Source organism: Mesocricetus auratus, unplaced genomic scaffold, assembly GCF_017639785.1.
Source record: "Mesocricetus auratus isolate SY011 unplaced genomic scaffold, BCM_Maur_2.0 Super-Scaffold_100013, whole genome shotgun sequence".
Classification (NCBI taxonomy): Eukaryota; Metazoa; Chordata; class Mammalia; order Rodentia; family Cricetidae; genus Mesocricetus; species Mesocricetus auratus.
In genome coordinates this window covers 28,932,853-28,951,836 of record NW_024429196.1, presented here as the reverse complement: position 1 = coordinate 28,951,836, position 18,984 = coordinate 28,932,853, and the positions used below count along the sequence as shown (strand labels likewise).

At 43.6% G+C, this 18,984-nt stretch overlaps 1 protein-coding gene across 3 annotated transcripts in view; it reads right to left on the bottom strand.

Moving 5' to 3' along the window:
• Window positions 1-423: 423 nt before the first annotated feature.
• Prkcq (protein kinase C theta) overlaps window positions 424-18,984 on the bottom strand; it is a 136,454-nt gene continuing 117,893 nt past the window's right edge. For all 3 annotated transcript variants that reach the window (XM_005071722.4, XM_040755536.1, XM_013114617.3), the window contains 4 exons: window positions 18,487-18,625; window positions 9,888-10,076; window positions 2,141-2,269; window positions 424-1,620 (listed from right to left, as the gene is read on the bottom strand). In XM_005071722.4, coding sequence (XP_005071779.1) covers window positions 1,462-1,620; window positions 2,141-2,269; window positions 9,888-10,076; window positions 18,487-18,625 — 616 coding nt within the window. In that variant the 3' untranslated portion in view covers window positions 424-1,461. The remainder of the gene's footprint in view (window positions 1,621-2,140; window positions 2,270-9,887; window positions 10,077-18,486; window positions 18,626-18,984) is intronic.

Sequence of the window (18,984 nt, the reverse complement as noted above, 5' to 3'; positions counted from 1 at the left end):
GAAGGAAGGACGAGAAGTCAACAGAGGGGCAAGAGAGTGTGCAGGAAAATGTCATCAGAAAATTCCAGAAGGCAGGCTGGACAGGAGCTTTGTTCCTATATAACATGTGACAGGAAGGTGAATGAGGAAGGAGAACATTTCACCAGGGCTAGAAGAAGTCGCCATTGGAGGAACTAAGGCCAGGTATGGTCTGAAGGCGGCCTGTGTGGATCCTTCCATCAAGAAATCTTTCAGGCGAGAGGCAAGAGGAACATATTGGCAATGATGCTTTATTTACCTGAATGTCTCACCCATATGAGCAACTTTTTTTCTTAATTCCTCAGTTTTAAAACAAACCCAACACTGGCTAGGTTTTGTCGGCCACGGTGATGGAAGTGTGTCTTCGGGGGAAAGAGGAAGAGAATCAAACTATTAAGAGGCGTCTTTCCTTTTTTTCTTCTTTTATTTCACTTCACATATCCACCTCTTCGTTATCGTCACAACATCTCACCAAAATATACAAACAGCACGAATACTTTAAGGGTATAGTTAGTACTCTAACCCAACAGGACTGACTGCTGCAAATAGCATGCATGGGTGGTTTGTCTTGCAGCACACCCAGAGGGAATTATCTGTCATCAAATCACCAGGAACAGCATGATAAGGGATTGGTTTTCTTTATCGCAGAAGAAGAATCATGCACCTCATTTCTTGTGTGATGAGGAGATGGCAATGAATGGCTACATTCATGAAGAGAACAGATGGAAGGTAAACGTTTGCTGGGCAAACCATCCCGTCTTTGTCGGTTATATTTACTTCTGTGTGAACAAGATGCTCCACACAGGCAACATGCCCCTCCTTGTTGGTGACATGAGCTCTGCTCATCGCCACTTACTTTCCTCTGCTCTGTGAATGTCAGGGCTAGCCAGAATGAACAGATTTGTAAATCTTAAGTTCCAAGCTACGTTTATTGGAGAGAATCCCATCACAACCCACTCAGGGCTTCCCCCTTTCCTTCCCTTCTGCCATTTACATTTCCACAGACACGCACAGAACAACATGGGTTAGGCACTCATTCTCCGTGGCGGAGTGGGATCCACTTTTGTAAGAGGCATTCTGCTGTTCCAGTCTTGAGAAATGTGTTCACATTTGCACCTTGGTTCATCACCAACCAGCAACTGCTGCTAGGGCAAGAGAAGAGTTACGTTTCGAATCTTTCACAGTATCAGGAACCATCTTTCAAGTAAATGACTAGAGTTAATAACGATCTAACTTCGAGGGCTGCTGTGAAAGATACCAGGAGATATAACGGGATGACGTCATTAGTGAAGTAGACTTGGCTTCGGCTACAGGTAACAGGTCAAGTGAGGAGACCAAAGTCTCCTCACCTTTGCTGTTGAGTGTTTCTTTTCTTTTCCAACTTGAAAAGGAGACCCCTGGAAGTGTTACTCAAATCCCTTCCGGTCTGGGGAGGGATGAGGTTCAGGAGCAAACAAAAGTCTCCATTCCTGGGTTAATGAAGGAAAAGTTTCTGAACATGTTCTGGTCCATGCTGTTGATGAGCGCTCTGTCGGCGAATGACAGCCGGGGTTTCTCACTTAGGAATTCTTTGTCGAAATTGCTGCAGTCGTATGGTGATTTCTTGGTCACAGTTTAAGGAGGATAGAAAAAAAAAAGGGAAGAAAATTAGCTGCCAAGTTCATTATCTTAACTTTGCTTATGTAGGCTGTAGTGTGTGCAGAACCAGTGGGTCCTAAGCCTGAGTCATCAGTTCTTTTATTAGAATAATTCATTTCACATGAAAGAATTCCATTGTACAGGTTTCAGTCACCCAGACTGTGACCATGAAGAATAAAAGTACTGCGTGCAAAACCCCACCTCTCGACAGTCCCTCTCGGAAACAGATGTTCAACTTGGGATTGTTCTGCCATTTATTCCTCCCATAGGTGAATTTTGATGACACGGTTTAAATCTGGCAGGCAACAGGAACACCCCCCAACCTCTCCTTTAGCTAAATGGTGTGGATTGAAGAAGCATGTCCCCCCACCCCCAAGGGTGGGGTTGGGGCAGGCTTCAGGAACTGCTGTTACTTGATTAGGGTGACAGCCTGTGACAAAAGGAGAAGGGCTGAAGCCAGTCTGCCCAGTCGGGGAGACCTTACCACTTTTGGCCTGAAAGGCGGGTCAATCTCTTTCCTCTCAAGTTCTTCCCAGTTGATCTCTCGGAACAAAGGATGCTGGCGGATGTCTCCTTGCACACCCAGCCTCTTTTCAGGTTCTCTCACAAAAAGCTGCAAGGAAGCAGAAAGAGAGTAGTTCCCATCTCCTGCAACGAGGCACTGGGTCAGGTGGTTAAGCATGAGTCAGGGAGCAAGCCAGGAAGCAGCATTCCTCCATGGCTTCTGCTGCAGTTCTTATGCGAGTACCTGTCCCAATTTCCCTCAATAATGGACTGTCACCTTTACGCTGAAATAAACGTTTCCCTCCCCAGGTTGCTTTTGTTCATAGTGTTTATCAGAGCAACAGAAGAGAAACTAGAACATATACCAAGTGTCTGTATCACAGGGACGTCCTTAGGATTGAATAAAACAGTAATGTACACATATATACGCATACAGACATACACATGTACATATTGCACATACATATTACATAGAGAGGCATGCAAACACGTATACAATCACATGGATGTGGACTTAAGCATGTGCACACACATGCATGCCTTTGTGCATGGCTAAGCATATATGTAACATAAACACATATTGCAACCCCACCTCCACACATATTTGTTCACTGTAAGCTCTGGTCTGAAATTCCTGACCGCGTAAGCCAGGCACAGTGGTATGCATCTGAAAATTCATTACTCAAGAGGGAAGGAGGATCATGAGTTGGACGCCAGTGTGGTCCAGTCTAGATGATGTCAGCCTGGACTTTCCAGTGAGGTGGTGTTTGAAAAAACCCCAAGGGGGAAAAAAGAACCTCAGCTGGACAGAATGAGTGATTAACTTATTTGTCTGATTTAACTGCCCATCCAAATGGGAATTTCTTATGAAGGAGCCCTATCCGAGTCCAGCATTGTGGGGACTGTGTGTCATGTCAGCTAGTCCTTGACAGTTAGCTGATGTCTCCGCAAGGCCTCTGAGGCCTCTGGGTACCGACAGTCATCAGCTGCTCCACAGGCTTGGTGACAAATACTATTCAGCACGGTGCTCATCTCTCCAGCCTCTCAGCCAGTGTTGGGTACCTTCTCCTTTTACTACCCTCTCTCCTGTCACTTCACCTAATAGTCACAATGGATGTCAGAAGAACGGTAGAGCAACCCAGAAACTCTGTAAACTTTAGCTTGCCCAGGCCTATGCAGCAGGAGAGTCAGAAAGAAACAGGTTCCCCAGGTGTCTTCTTATTTCTGCACCAGTAAAACATTTGTCTATAAAGTCACAGCTCAGGTGTTTTAAGGAGACTATGGCCTTTAAGATAGAAAATGTGGCACACTGTAGGGATTTTTCCAAGTGTCTCCCACAAGGGTTTCAACCCCATTTCTTGCTTTTACCATTTCTAAGAATACCAGGGTATGGCTACTGAAAACCACTTTTAATGATGTTATCTTATAACTTGAAAACCTTCAGAGCCTCTGCTCTCCCCAAATCACAAAGGCATGCTGCAGAAAACTGCAAAAGAAAACTGGAGATTTTCTCTTATTAATTGATTATTAAATAAGAGTGTCTTTTTTAAAGTTCCAAGTGCAGTCAGGTATGGTGGCACACACCTGTAATCCCAAAACCTGTGAGGTAGAGGCAGGAGAATCTTTGTGAGTTCGAGGCCCACCTGGTTTACAAAGTTACACAGAGAAACCCTGTCTCGAAAAACAAAAAACAAAACAAACAAAAAAAAACCAAAATAAAAAGCCCCAAAACAAAACAAAACAAACAAACAAAACAAGTGCCAAGAATAAAGTTTATGCAACCATTGCACATCCATTGGGTCCTCAGTATGGTCCTGATGCTTCTCTCAGCATCACCATCTGGTGGCCATGGAGGAGTCTTACTGAGATCCTGAGGATCCAAAGTGCTTTATAAGAGTACTACACAGTGGGAGCAACCTGAGGCGATCATGTAAGAGATCAAGCACATTCACATCATGGAAGGAGTGATTAATCTGTTTGTCTGACTTAGGGCTCCAGTAGCCTTGGGCAAGCTTTCTGAATCTTTATTTCCTATTTAGCCATTTTTCCATCACTGTAACAAATTACCCGAGATAATCAATTTTAAATAGGAAACTTTTATGCTGGCACATGGTTTCAGAAGTTTCACCCCATGGTCAGTTGACTTCATGCCTTTTGGGCCTGAGATGAATCAGAACACGCAGGCAAGAAGCTGGTCTCTACACTTTATATCGCTGCTCTCTGCTCTTCTTTCTCTGCTTCCCTGCAACCAAATTGTAAGTTACATTTTTAGGGACCCACCCCTTCTCAAAACCCAAGATAAGTCATGCAGTTTCTCACAGGCTAGGAATGTCACAATGACCGACCGTAAATAATCATGGCTTTGCTCAAGTTGCTGAAGGTTCCTAGACACTAAGTAAACAGTTGGCTACATCTTGAATCTGAGACTGGGGCTACGTGCAAAAAGTCAATTACTGAGAAAGTTATGTCTAACCAAGTTGCTTCTATTCTGACTCTTGAATTCAGCAACAAACAATACGGGAAAATTATTTCATGTATTTGTCTCTAGGGAAACCAGATATTGTCTCTAGGGGCAACCAGCCTGCTTTGAATTTGTTCTGAAGGCTAAAGTTAGCTTGTCTGTGTAAAAAGATTGGCTATACCATTCATTCTGTCCTGTGACTGTAAGCTCTGGGGTCAGGTACCACTTGTGTTCATTTCCATTACCCACAGAGTCTAGCAGTATCCCCGGTACTGGGGACAGGCACCACTTGTGTTCCCATTACCCACAGAATCTAGCAGCATCCCTGGCACTATAATGCTGCTGAGTAAATGTCAGATAACTGGAGATGCTGTATTTCCAGGTTATCTGCTGACCACACATCCTCTGTCCTTGCTGTCGCTCAGCCTCTTGTTTCCAGCGCATAGAAAAGGCACCAAGTCTGCAGTAAGATTCTTTTCTCTGTGGACTCAACAACCAGAGAGAAGACAGATGGAAAAGCACAATGGTTCTTCAAAAAAAGATTAATTTTATTTTTATGTGTGTATGTGTGTCTGTCTCTGTGTCTGTGTGTCAATGTGTGGGTGTGCACATGAGTTCAGGGGCTTCCAACCTCTTTGAGCTGGAGTTACTGGAGCTTGTGAATTGCCCACAATACAATGGGTGCTGGGAACTGAACTCTGGTTCTCTCAAAGAGCAGCAAGTGCTCTTAAATGCTGTGCCAACTCTTCAGCCCTGATTAATTATTTTTAAAACAGAGGAAATAAACATCTGTCCCCCCATCCCACTTCAGAGATGATCACAAGTGACTGATCTCTGCCTCTTAAGGATATTTTTATGAAACAAGATGAGATGGGAAACTTCAGTGTCTTAAGAATGGACCCAAATCTAGCTGACATTGGTATAATGAAATGTTTTAGGGAATTAAGTTAGGAGTCACTGCCTTAGGTCAACTGTGAGCCACACTCAGTTTTCCATTACATATTCTTAGCCAACATGTGACATTTGGACCAAGAAAATCCTCACGAAGAGTCATCTGAGCTTGGCTTAGACACCTGTGAAATAAAATAATGTCTTTTAAAAAGCAAAATGGAGAATGAGAAGATAATCTGTTCTCCAGCCCCAAAGTTCAATATTCTTTCTATCCTTATCTTTTCTCCCATGAGCAAACAGATTCACTTAATGTCCTGAGGGTGAGCCAGGTCCTAAGGACACAAAGGTCAAGAGCTCTGCGGCAGGAAAGACACATACACCAAGGGCATGAAGAAAGTATTGCTTTTGCCAGTAAAAGCTTTCTATATTTATAGGAAACAGCTTACTCTTACATAAAAGGCTGGGATACAGTTGGAGTTTGTTTAAATTTATTTGACAGCCTGGCTAGGAAGCAATTTGTAGCCACCAGCAGCCGTGACAGGTTGTACCTGGATCCCACCCTCCCTCCCATGTCCCTCCTCAGAAAATGGTTCTGTGAAAAGGGAGATGGATTTCTGTTTAAGATCGTTACTTTCCCATCATTTCCAAACACAAGGACCGGACATCCTGGATAAATGAATGGGGGAGAAAGGGTGCTTGCTTTTTATTTTGTCACTAGGCAACTGGAGAGCAGCATCTCCACAATAACTGTTGATGGAGCACAGCTTTTCCCGACGTGTAGTTGTTCAGAGGGCTTCGTGTGCCCCGTCCTATGAGAGCTCAAGGGGACAGTCTGGTACCAGGGCTCTAATGAGTGCCACACAGCACAGTCTTGTTTAGCCTTTCCAAAGAACTAGGGACTTCCTGGTTTTACAGCGTGTGGAAAAGTCCCTGGAGGGAATTCTTTGGGCTTTTGCATATGAGGGGGGGGCAAAGGTTGTGAAGGCTGTTGGATTAAACTTTAAAGCAATCCAGGGGGAAAGATAAAACTGCAAACAAGTCTTATTGGCAGCAAATTGCACAAAAGAAATAAATTTTTATCAGCCGAATTGCTGCAATGTGTGCAAGAGGAAGGGCAGGAATTTTTAATTCATGTCAAAAATAACAAAGGCTTCCAAGTGGTTTAAAGTCTCTTTTGTCTATAGTCCTCCTCCATTTTTATCCTTAATTGCCTGAAGCTTTGATCTATTCAACAAGTTTTTGCCTATTTTCATAACACACTTTTCTTCTGCTGCAGATCATCTGCATATGTGAATACTTTATATTTTTGGTAGTTGAGTGGCATTCAGTCATACATTTACTTTTGTTTTTGTAAAATTTATTGCATTTATTTATGTGTGTGTGTGTGTTTGTGTTGATTTTCTCCTCCTATCATGTGATTCCCTGGTAATCAGTCTCAGGTCATCAGGCTTTGGGGCCAGTGCCTCTATCTGCTGAGCCATGTCGATCCTACTTCTCTCTCTCTCTGTCTCTCTGTCTCTCTGTCTCTCTCTCTCTCTCTCTCTGTCTGTCTCTCTCTGTGTCTTTCTCTCTGTCTCTCTCTGTGTATCTCTCTCTGTGCCTCTCTCTCTCTGTCTCTCTCTCTCTGTCTGTCTCTCTCTCTTTGTACAGGTATATATATGTATCTATGTGAGGCCAGTGGCTAGTCTTGGGTGTGCTTCAGGTGTCTTCTTCTTTCTTTATTTATTTAAAAAATCTTTTTATCATTAATTTTTATTTTACATGTCTTGTTGTTTGGTCTGCACGTATGTCTGTGCACTATGTGTGTGCCTGGTGCCTGTGGAGGTCAGAAGAGGGTGTCAGGTCCCTGGAACTAGAGCTAAAAACAATTTTGAGTTACCATGTGGTGCTGGAAACTGAATCCCAGGTCCTCTGCAAGAAGGGCAGGTGTTCTTAACCCTTAAGCATCTCTCCAGTCTTTCTACCTTCATTTCTGAGACAGGGCATTTCACTTGACCTAGTGCTCATCAGTCCAGCCAGGCTGGATAGTAAGCCCCAGGGAACAACCTGTTTTCACCACCCCAGCTCTGGGGTTCCAAGCGTGTCCTGCCTCACCTGGCTGGTTTCAAGTTTTGTGTTGTTTGAAATGATGGCAGGTTCCGTTCCTCTTGCTATCTTACGTAGTCACTGCCATGTGCCTGCCCTGATACCTGCTCCTTCCCCTGACTGGCCAGCATGATTCCATCACTTTAGGGACGTTGCAGAGGTTGACTCTTTGCCTTTGGGATCCACTCAGCTTGCATGAGGTATGGATATTTTGCTCTTTTCATTGAGATGTGGATGTTGGACATTCTCCACTTCCTGTCCCAATAGGAATAATCCTTCATCTTACTCAATCTTTCTTACCTTGGCAACTAGCCCTCTTCACTTTCCTGCAAAAGTTACTTCTGGTTCTGCCTGCCTGTCCCTACTTCACCTGTCATAGTTGCCTGAAGATGTCCTGATGCTGAGTGGGGACTCAGCATTTGGAAGGCACAATGGGAAGCTTAGCTATGGAGCATCTACATGTGTTGGGTTGCAACTAACTCTAAGGCCTCTGTCTGATGACTTGTCTGACAGATAGGCTCCTGACTTGAAGGTGACTAAATCTGATGATGGGAAGAACAAGGCTCTTCCTCATTTCTCTTTTCCCCGGGAGTTGTTGGTCCTGATGCCTCCATCCAGTTGTCATGTTAAGACCAAGTGACCGACCCCTTAAATAAAACTCTAATGTAGTCCTATCTCCATTGTGACTGTAGAGAGGAACTTTATGGAAGTGATGAAGGCTAGATGAGGTCGCAGGGATGAAACCCTAATCTCATAGGGTTGGTGTCTTTAAAAATAAGAGATACAGAGTATTTTTCTGACCAACCTCTTCTCTCAGATCCAGCAAGGTGCCTACATACTTCCTCTGAAAAGAGCCAGCACCAAGACTGCCCTGATGAGCCTTGATCTTGGATGTCTAACCTCTGGAATTGTAAGACATGCTGTCGGACATGCATCTGTATTCCAGTGTGCAATAAGAAGGGCTTGCTGTGGGCAGGGGATTTAAATACTGCCTCTGACAGTATGCCAAGCAGTTAAGAAACAGTGAGAGAGAAATGTTGTCTGGTTAGTCTGGGTACATTTTGTTATGGCAGCTGGAGCTGACATGTTCAATTCTCATTGAGCTCTTCATACAGCCAAGTGTAAAATAAATGTCCAGATTGTCATGAAATCTGAATTTGCCTTTACATAGGTGAGACTTTGCATTGGAATTCCACTAGCTTCTTTTTGCTGCTGCCATTTCTTTTTCACCTAGCTAATTTTTAAATTAGCTTTCATCCTCCATGTGTTTTGTTTGCTCATTAGAAGTGAACTTAATTGGTCATTTGGGGAGTTTTCTGAGCTTGGTGCTTGCTTGGCTCATAGTCAGAAGGTGGGAGCTGTATAGAACAGGTACCGGTTTTAATACCTACTTCTGTTAACCTCAGGCTGAGTTTCCTGTGAGGCTTTGTCAACACCTCTCAGGTTCAAGATCCCGATTCCCAGGGAGAGCTCTGGAGTAGTCTCAATATTTCTAATGCCTCAGACAAGCTGTCACTTGCCTTAGGGACGTGGAAGTACAAAGCACTTTAGATTTAATCCTAAATAGTTCTTCAAGAGAAAAAAGCAGACTAGTGAAAAGGTGAGCTTGGAAATGGAATGTTCTCTGTCTTTACCTCTCTGCCTTCCCTTTCTCTTACACGTGCTCTCTCTCATTCCATCCTTCCTCTCTCTTTTCTTTCTTTCCTCTCTCTTTCCTTCTTTTGGTACTGGGAGAGAAACCTAGAACCTTTGTATGCTTAGAAAACCCGTCACTGAGCTGTTCCCATCCATGGAAACACTTTCAAATTTTGGGTTTAAAACTAATTAATAAGGGTTGGAGAAATGGCTTTTGGTTAATAAAGTATAATGGACTCATCAGGACAGACACACACGCACACACACATACATCTGGAGTCTGCCTATGAGAAACAACATGAGACACATGTTTTTCCTTCCCCATCCCCCTGTATTGATCCTCTGACTTTGAAACCAGAACCCATAGCATCAGTGCTTCAGTTGAAATAGAGACAGTGACATCCCATTAAGCCATTCACTACATTCTTTAATGTTGGGCCACGTCCGAGTCAGAACCTGGGAGAAAATAGAACTACTGAGCGGAATCTAGTACTGATTTTATGAACCCTTTCTTAGCATCATTTACTTTTCCTTGTTTCTTTTCACTGATTTTTCTTTTTTGTTTCTTCAGTGCTAGGGGTCAAACAGGATTTTGCACATTTGAGGTGAGCACTCTCTCAGTGTATGACCCCCAGGCTTTGACCCCATTTCTTACCTTCACTAAAAGATCCTTGGCATCCTTCTCCAGCCACCTAGGGTAAAAGGGATTGTCCATGCGGATGGAGTGGAAAAGCTCCTCTTCATCCTGCCCGTGGAAAGGCGACTGGCCAATCAACATCTCATAAAGGAGGACCCCGAAGGACCACCAGTCAACGGAATGGTTGTATTTCTGGCCCAGCAAGATCTGCATGACCAATGGGCAGAAGCATCATCAATACACAGGTCTGATGACTGATAACACATCCAAGTCTGGGGCTTTTGATCCGTCTTCCAGGGAGGGAGATGTAAAAGCAGAAATTCTACCTAACTTAAAACAATAGACCTATTCTTTCATCAGTTTTCTTCTTGTAGCAATAAAGATGTTGTCCCTTGACTTTCAGCCTTGTCTTCTGCTGTTGGAATGCCACTGTGTCATTGCACATCACCCCAACACCAACAGGCCTTAGAGCATAGTGGGATCCACGACTGCATGGTCGTGAGTGTACTAACAAAATCAACAAAGTCAATGAGCTTAAGAGATGTGGATACTCTGAGCCGGGCATTGGTGGCGCATGCCTTTAATCCCAGCACTTGGGAGGCAGAGGCAGGTGGATCTCTGTGAGTTTGTAGACCAGCCTGGTCTACAAGAGTTAATTCCAGAACAGCCTCCAAAGCCACAGAAAAACCCTGTCTAGAAAACCGAGAGAGAGAGAGAGAGAGAGAGAGAGAGAGAGAGAGAGAGAGAGAGAGAGAGAGAGATGGACACTATGTTTAATATAACACTGTTTATGGTAACTAAGATAGGGAATCAGCCAAAGATCCCATCAGTGGGATGAATGCACAAAGAAATTGTGACATGTAGACACAGCAGAATGCTGTTCAACCTTACAAACATATATGAACCTAGAGCACTTCATGTTAAGTGAAATAAGCCGGATGCAAAGACAAACACTGCATGAATTCACTTGTATGAGTGGAGTGAGACTTAGGGGCATGATGCAATGTTATACAACCCAACAGTTCTGATGGCTGTCTGAAGTCCGCAGGTTCTGCAAGAGCTGCCTCTCATTGCACAGCTTGAGGGAGACTCCTTACCCCTCCAGAACCTTCCTTGTTAGAAAGGGTGTTTATACTTGACTGCCTTAGTACAGGGTGGCTCTAAGGGTCCCACAAAACGTAGAACCTGGAAATTGCTGTAAGTGCAATGTTGAACAGCTATTTGGATTAAATTTATCCCTATGTATGAAAATAAGGATCATTTAGCAAACCGTTATAAACTGCTACCTGATAGCTGAAATTCAATATGGAAATATAAAAGATCATTTTAAAGTTGACAAACAAAAATTCAACTACATTTACTCTAAGGAACAATGTAAAAGTCGACCCAGACAGATTGACCAGGAAGAAAAGATGCACCATCAGTTTGTACAATCATTTGGTTCCGCCCTATACACAAAGGGTATTAGGTACTGGGCTCACACACAATTTCCAAGACAAGCCACAAGGTGGTGCCAAAGCAACCAGAACTGGTTCTGAACAACAACTCTGTAAACAACTTCATTTTGGAGGAACAAATGAAAAGAAAGTTGGAGGCCAGAAGACAGCTGTCACAGAAATTAGAATTTCGAGGCTAGGTGATGTTACTTAAAGTAAATGCAGTCTTACACTAGGAGGGAGGAGCAGAATGCAACTTCAGAAAGGGAACAGGCTGTTCGAGAAGGAATGTTATCATCCACCAGGTGCTTTTTGTTTGTTTGTTTTTGTACATTGTGTCTTCGTTTCTAAGAACACCCGGGACCTCTGCTATTATCCCTGGAGGATAATGACTGGGCTTGGGAGGCTGTGTTTCTTATATTAAGTCTCATAGTGAGTTGAGGGGTGGGTCCTGAAGTCTAGCCTCTGAGGATATCAGTTCATGTTAACACTGTCTCCTGGTTTTTATCTCTTCTTGCAGGGTCCGTTGCTTGCTGTTCTGTGATTGAGAGGGCAGTGGATCTGTACTGGGTGGAGGGTCTGTCCCCTTTCTAAGTCAGCCTTACTGCAGGGACTGAGACTCACAACTTCAAACTGGAGAAACTAGCCAAATAATAATAACAATGGCTCTGTCACTTTCTGACACAGGCCCTCTTTGTCTCTTGTAATGGGTGACAGTAACAGGTCCTTGGAGCTGTGTGTTCAGGTGTGCACACTCCTGAGATGATGATGACTAGCTTCTTGATGACATGTGCCCCACTAGAGAACACAAGGATCTAGTAGCAAACAGGACATTTGGGCTAGAGGTAGAGTTTAAACAAATGATAGGAATATATGCAGGAAGTAAGAAATGGTGGTGACATCGTCTCGTGTAGACAGCTTGTTTGTCAGATAAACCAGTGGCCTTATTGACTATTCTTTGGTCCAAAAATAAACTTGGTTTAAAAAAAAACTTAAAGACAATGTTTTGGATAATGGACTTGCATCTATTATCGTTAGTGACAGTCCTTGCTAAATATGGATTATGAATTGTTTCATATTGTACTTGGTAGAAGTCTTCACCAGTCATGATAGTATGCGAATCAAAAATTTGAAGAACTACATCAGACCTCTCAATAACAGAGCTTTAAAGTGTTAAACCAAGATTTTTGTTGTTGTTGTTGTTTCGAGATGGGTTTTTTCTGTGTAGCTTTGGAGCCTGTCCTGGAACTGACTTTTGTAGACCAGGTTGGTCTTGAACTCACAGAGATCCACTTGCCTTGGCCTCCTAAGTGCTGGGATTAAAGGTGTGTGCCACCACCACCCATCCAAACCAAGATTTTTTTAAAAAACATTTTTTTAAAATTACATTTATTTAGTATGGAAAGGCATGTGCTTCCCATGGCACATGTGTTTAGGTCGGAGGACAACTTGTTAGGGGTCTGCTCCTTCTATCGTGTGGGTCATAGGGATGGCACTCAGGTTGTCAGGCTTGGTTACAAGTGCCTTTACCTGCTGAGCCATCTCATGGATCCTTAAACTGACATATAAAAAGAATTATCTCCTAAGTATAGTCTTCACTCTCAACAAGGAAATTTCTCTTTGGGATAGATGGAGGGACCATTACAGAAAAACGATTGAAATTCAGAGTATGGAACCCAGGCCCAACGGATGCTTCTATAACACAACTCCCACACCTGAGGCTCAGGGATGAGTGCCAAAGAGGGGGAGAACGATCCAGAAGGACAGGGAGTTTGCTGTGGGATGTCAGAGTGTCAGAAGCTACACCCCTAATGTTTCACAAACATGACTATCTAAACACTAGCTGGACAACGGCCACACCAACAGCCACGTGAGAGGGGATGGCAGAAGCTCATGAAGACTCAGCCTAGACAAAGAACTACAGGCAACCAGGGAAGGCTGAGAGCAGGAGAGATAGTCTGACCCAGGGAAGATCAGAGCAGCTGGCTGTCTAATACCAAATGGTTAGCCCTGAAAACATACACACAAGTGGTAGTATAAAGACAAGCAGGTTGTACTTATTTATTTAGGAACACACACACACACACACACACACACACACACGCACGCACGCACACATACCCTACCACCAATTAATGGAAAAATTGGCCATAATTTGAAAGATCAAGGAGGTATACAGGGAAGGGTTGAAGGGAGAAAAGGGAAGAGAATTATAGTAAATCTCAAAAAGAAAAGAAATAATTTTAATAAGTTATTTGATTTTCTAGTTTTCATGACATATACTTGCTTTCTACTATTAAGACAGAAAAAATTAATCTACTTAGTTTAATAAGATAAAAACTTGCTTTTATCTTATTCTTAATTTAATTTGATCTTACATGTTTTAGACAAGTTCTTTAACAGATAGACCGTGCTAGTTGGTAGCAATGCATGAAATTCATAAGTAATGTAGACATGCATACATATCTTCAGAGTGCTTGTTTAACTGATCAAAAAGTCTGAGAATATGGGGCCACTGAGAGGGCTCAGTGTGTAAAGGTGCTTGCTGCCAAGTCTGATGACCTGAGTTTGATCCCCAAGACTCACATGATAGAGGGAGAGAGCTGACTCCTGCAAGTTGCCCTCTGACCTCCCCATGTAAGCCAATATGGCAATCATGTGTGTACACACATTAATGATGATTATATCGATAAATAAACAAATAAATGTGTTTTAAAAGTTTGAAAACATGTAGAGGCTGATGGTATGTAGGATGGAGAGAAGCTGTGAAGAAGGGTGCCATACCTGGGTTTAGGGCAAGAAGTGACAGATGTTCTAGAGTAGGAAATGCCCAGAAAGGATGGGGAAGACCTGGAGATCCTTTGGGAACCAACTCAAAAGGATGCATTTTGAGGTTAGAGTAAGAAAAAGGCAAAGTCTTGGTTCAGTCTCAGGATCAGGGAGTGAGAGATCCCATTGCAGAATGCCTTAGATTTGACTGGCTTGGGGGAAGGAAGGAGAACACTTGAATATTATATTTCAATTTTTCATTGTTGTTGAGGAAACTGGTAGATGGCCTGTGGTTAATCATGAAAGATGTAAGGAAAAGAGAAAAATCAGGCAGGCTCAACAGAGAGACTTTGGGAGTTATGATGTTTGGAGGACCCATGATGTACTTAAGCCTGTGATGTATATAGGTCTGTCTGAAGCAAGACAACTTTTGTGCTGGCCACGCTAACTCTGAGCTAAAGCCATAGATAAAGTTACTCAATAGAGAATATACAGTAAGGGATTGGAGAGATGGCTCAGGAGTTAAGAAGAAATACTGCTCCTGCAAAGGACTGGAGTTTGAGTCCCAGTCCCCATGTTGGGCAGCTCCCTCTACCTGTTGTTCTGCTCCAGGGAACCCCACATTCTCTTTTTGCCTCTCTGGGTACCCCTACATGCATTCACATACCCCTCCCCTGAATATACGTATACACAGTTAAAAAGTAAAGTTAGTGTGTTAATTAGATAGATGGATAGATAGATAGACAGACAGATAGATATATGGATAGATAACATACGGTAAGAAGAGATGAGGACCAAGAGCAGCGCCACAAGGAGACAGGCATGGAGAAAGAGGGCACTAGGGAAATGTCCAGAGACTGACAAGGACGGCCCCAACTAAGAATCTAAGCAGTAGTGGAGAGGCTATCTAAATTGCCCTTCCCCTATAAAGAGATTGATGACTACTTTAAATGCCATCCTAGAGCCTTCACCCAGTAGCTGATGGAAGCAGAAGCTGAGACCCACAGCTAAACACTGAGCCAAACTCCCGGAATCCAGTTGTAGAGAGGGAGGAGTGATGAGCAAAGGGCTCAAGACCATGCTGGGGGAAACCCACAGAAACAGCTGACCTGAGCAAGTGGGAACTCATGGACCCCAGTCTGACAGCTGGGGAACCAGCATAGGACCGAACCAGGCCCCCTGAATGTGGGTGTCAGTTAGGAGGCCTGGGCAGTCTATGGGGCCTCTGGCAGTCGAACCAGTGTTATCCCTAGTGTACGAATGGACTTTGGTGGGAGCTCATTCCCCAAGGAAGACTACTCTTTCAGCCTAGATACACGGGGGTGGGGGCTGGAGGAGTGTGCTAGACTCTGCCCCAAAGGATGTGACAGACTTTGATGATCGCCCCATGGAAAGCCTCACCCTCCCTGGGGAGTGGATGGGGAGTGGGATGGGGGGGGCAGTGGGGGGTTGGGAAGGAGAGGGAACTGAGATTGATATGTAAAATAAGATTGTTTCTAATTTAAATAAAAATTATATACATAAAAAACATGGTACTAGCTGGGCGTTGGTGGCACACACCTTTAATCCCAGCACTCGGGAGGCAGAGGCAGGCGGATCTCTGTGAGTTCGAGGCCAGCCTGGTCTACAGAGCATGTTCCAGGACAGCCTCCAAAACAATACAGAGAAACCCTGTCTCAAAAAAACCAAAAACAACAAAACAAAGCAAAACAACAACAACAAAAACATGGTACTATAAAAAAGCATGACTTTCCAAAAACAGGAAAACTGGTTGGGGAAAGGGAACACAATGACTTTGCCATCTTGAACTATTAATTTTAATTTGACATTTAGGCAATACTGTCCCTGGATATCTTATGGGGCTTTAGTTATTCTAAACAGAGGGAAACTATATTATTGTCTGATAACATGTTGGCATAAACTTAAATGCTTCCTACTTTTCTTTGATATAAAGAGGTTTGTTTTTAATGGGAAAAATTATTTTTAGTGTTTTTTTTTACTAAGTAAAATGATCACATTTGACCATTAAAACAAAACAAAACAAAAAGCAGCAGGTCACTGAAGCTAAGTTCTAGAAACTTTGAAAGGAGATAGCCAGGAAGGGAAGCTCTGCTCGGGAAAGAACAAAACCTAAGAATTTGCAGACAAGGATGGACAAGAACAGTAACAGTAAGGTAAGGGGAAAAGAACTGGAGGTAGCTCAAGGGGTGAGGGTGTGGGTTGCGTGGAGTGGGGGAGTGGGTGTGGGGCAGGAACAAGACATAGGAGACCTTAGCTGAGACTAACATACATCTGAGCTGAGTCAGCAAAGTTTAGCGTCGTCATCACCAAAGGTGTTCGGTGCTGCAGAGAGTCTCCACTCAGAGGTCCCCTATAAGTGTGCCAAAATTAGCTTTGGCTTCCCCTCAAACTAAAACTGGTTTATTGTATCCACAGTCAGTATTTGTGCTCATACACAGGTTCTAACATCAGAAAGATATCACAGCAAGGAACTGGGCAATTAAAATGTAAACAATTTCTTGAAGAACAGTGACAATCCATACCTTTCAATGAGGTTAAATTAAAATTAAGACCATGGTAGCACAGGGGACACAGTTCTCAGCCCCAGCCGCCATGGGTGATTGGGGAATTATGGGAATCTGCTCCTGACATTGCTTTACTAGGGAAATCAGAGGGCTGTCCTTATTAGACAATCATCCTTCATTTACAAATTCTTTGATTCATTTATTCACTTTAAAAAGGCTAATTTGTCTCACCTCACTGTGCTAGTCTCCTCACAGAGTAAAGGGAAGTCTGCACAAATCTATCCATGAGGGGAAATGGTGAGATGACCTTTATAGTCTCAAGCATTTGGACACTTTGGTGGCACTGTTTGGTGAGGCTTAGGAGGTGTGGCTTTGCTGGAGGAAGTGTGTCACTGAGGGTAGGTTTTGAGGTTTCCAAGTTTCTCACCACTCCCTGGGCTTCCTGCTCGTAGTTTAAGATGCGAGCTCTCAGCTGCTGCCCTAGCCACCATGCCTGCCTGCTGCCATACTCCCCCTCTGTAAGGATGATGGACTCTTCTCCCTCTGGAACTGTAAGCCCAAATAAAACCTTCCTTCTATAAGTTGCCTTGGTCATGGTGTTTTATCACAGCAGTAGGAAAGGAACTAATATGTATCTTTTTGTGTGTGGTATGTGTGCAGATGCAAATGCATGTATGTAGGTGTGTGTAGTCATGATGGTGTAAGAGTTTGAGTATCCTGCTATTTAACTCTCTACCTCATTCCTTTAGACAGGGTCTCTCACTGAATTTGGAGCTAGGCATGTGGTTAGCAAACTCTAGTGATGCTCCTGTCCCTGCCTTCCAAAGCTCTGAGGTTATAGGTGTACATGGTCATGCCTGGCTTTTTAAGTGGGTACTAGAAGATTTAAACTCAGGTCCTTATGCTTGCAGCTGAAGATGTCTCAACCATTGTGCCATCTCACCAGATCCTGAGCAATTTGAGTTCTAACCAATGGAGGAGGCTGGGTAGAGGGTACAGGTGTTTCTGTACTGCCTTCGAAATGCCTTACAAAGGTATCATTATTTCAAAATGTAAGAAGCTTCTTAAAAGTGGGCAACAGTACCAGACTGTAGAGCAAACAAGCAGCTGCTCAGGAGACTGAAAGACAAAAATAAAATAAGTGCAATGGCGCCAGATATTCCATGCTATGACAAGGACCACGTGGTAAGGTGGTCTCAAATCTCCCTGGGTTAGGCAGCTAAAGGAGAATTCTCCAAAAGGGGAAAGAGAGTTTAGGGAAAAGGACAGGTACCTCCTGAGAAAATGCTGGCATAAGACCATGGGAAATTACTTACTCTTACCATTTTCATGGGACTAGATTGAGGCATAGTTTTTAGGAGCTCCATTATTCTTGTACGGTTTTTATAAAAGCAAAGATAATCATATATGATAATGGATTTTATTATGAAATTGTCAGACACATAGATGCTCCCCCTTAAACATTTACACTAACATCATGACACAGAGTTATAGTCATTGCAGAGTAGAATCTACACTCATTTAGAAATGGGGTATGAGGGGTGCTGACAACCCTTCCACTTCCCCCTTCTGTCCGGTGCTCTGATCCCATGTTTAAACTTGATTTAAGTGGATGTCTGCTTCTACCAAGCTCTATGCCAGGCTTCTTTAGATGGGTCTGAACAGATAATTATTAAGACTGGATTGGTTCAGGACCTTAACTCAGAGTGAGTCTAGACCTCCAGTCATGGAGAGATGTCATTAGCATGAGTAGCATTTTCTATAAAACTCAAAGGACCCATTTGCAAAACACTCCACAGACCAACCAAATACTTAACCTTGTGGGGGGAACCACTTGGACTCAGCACACTGGGCTGGGAAAGGACCACCCAGGTAGTGTGTCCCTACCTCCGGAGCGATGTAGTCGGGAGTCCCACAGAAAGTATTTGTCTTCGCATCTCCTAGCATGTTCTCCTTGCACATCCCAAAATCTGCTATTTTGATATGTCCATCTCTGTCTAACAGGATATTATCTAGCTTCAGGTCCCTGGAAAATAAAAGCAGAGGGAAACCTCACTTGAATAAACATGGTTTTGTTAAAATGAAATTCTCATGGGGCTATGGTAGCTTGTGTCATCGCAGCTGAGGGGCAGCATGAGCGGAGGCTTTGCTGCCACCTGCTCCTCTGGACCAGGCATGGCTGTTCTCAGTTGCTCATTGCCTGCTGTCATTTGTCCCACCTCCCCATATCAGTGGCTCATGTTCAGGGCCCTTGCTGCCCTGGCCATCCAGCTTGGGCCAGATAGTAGTATCTTCCACATCCTTCTTGAATACTTGCTGCATGTTAGGGGCTCAATCCATATTCCCTGTGTGGATGTGTCAGCAGGAGAATGCATACACCGATGT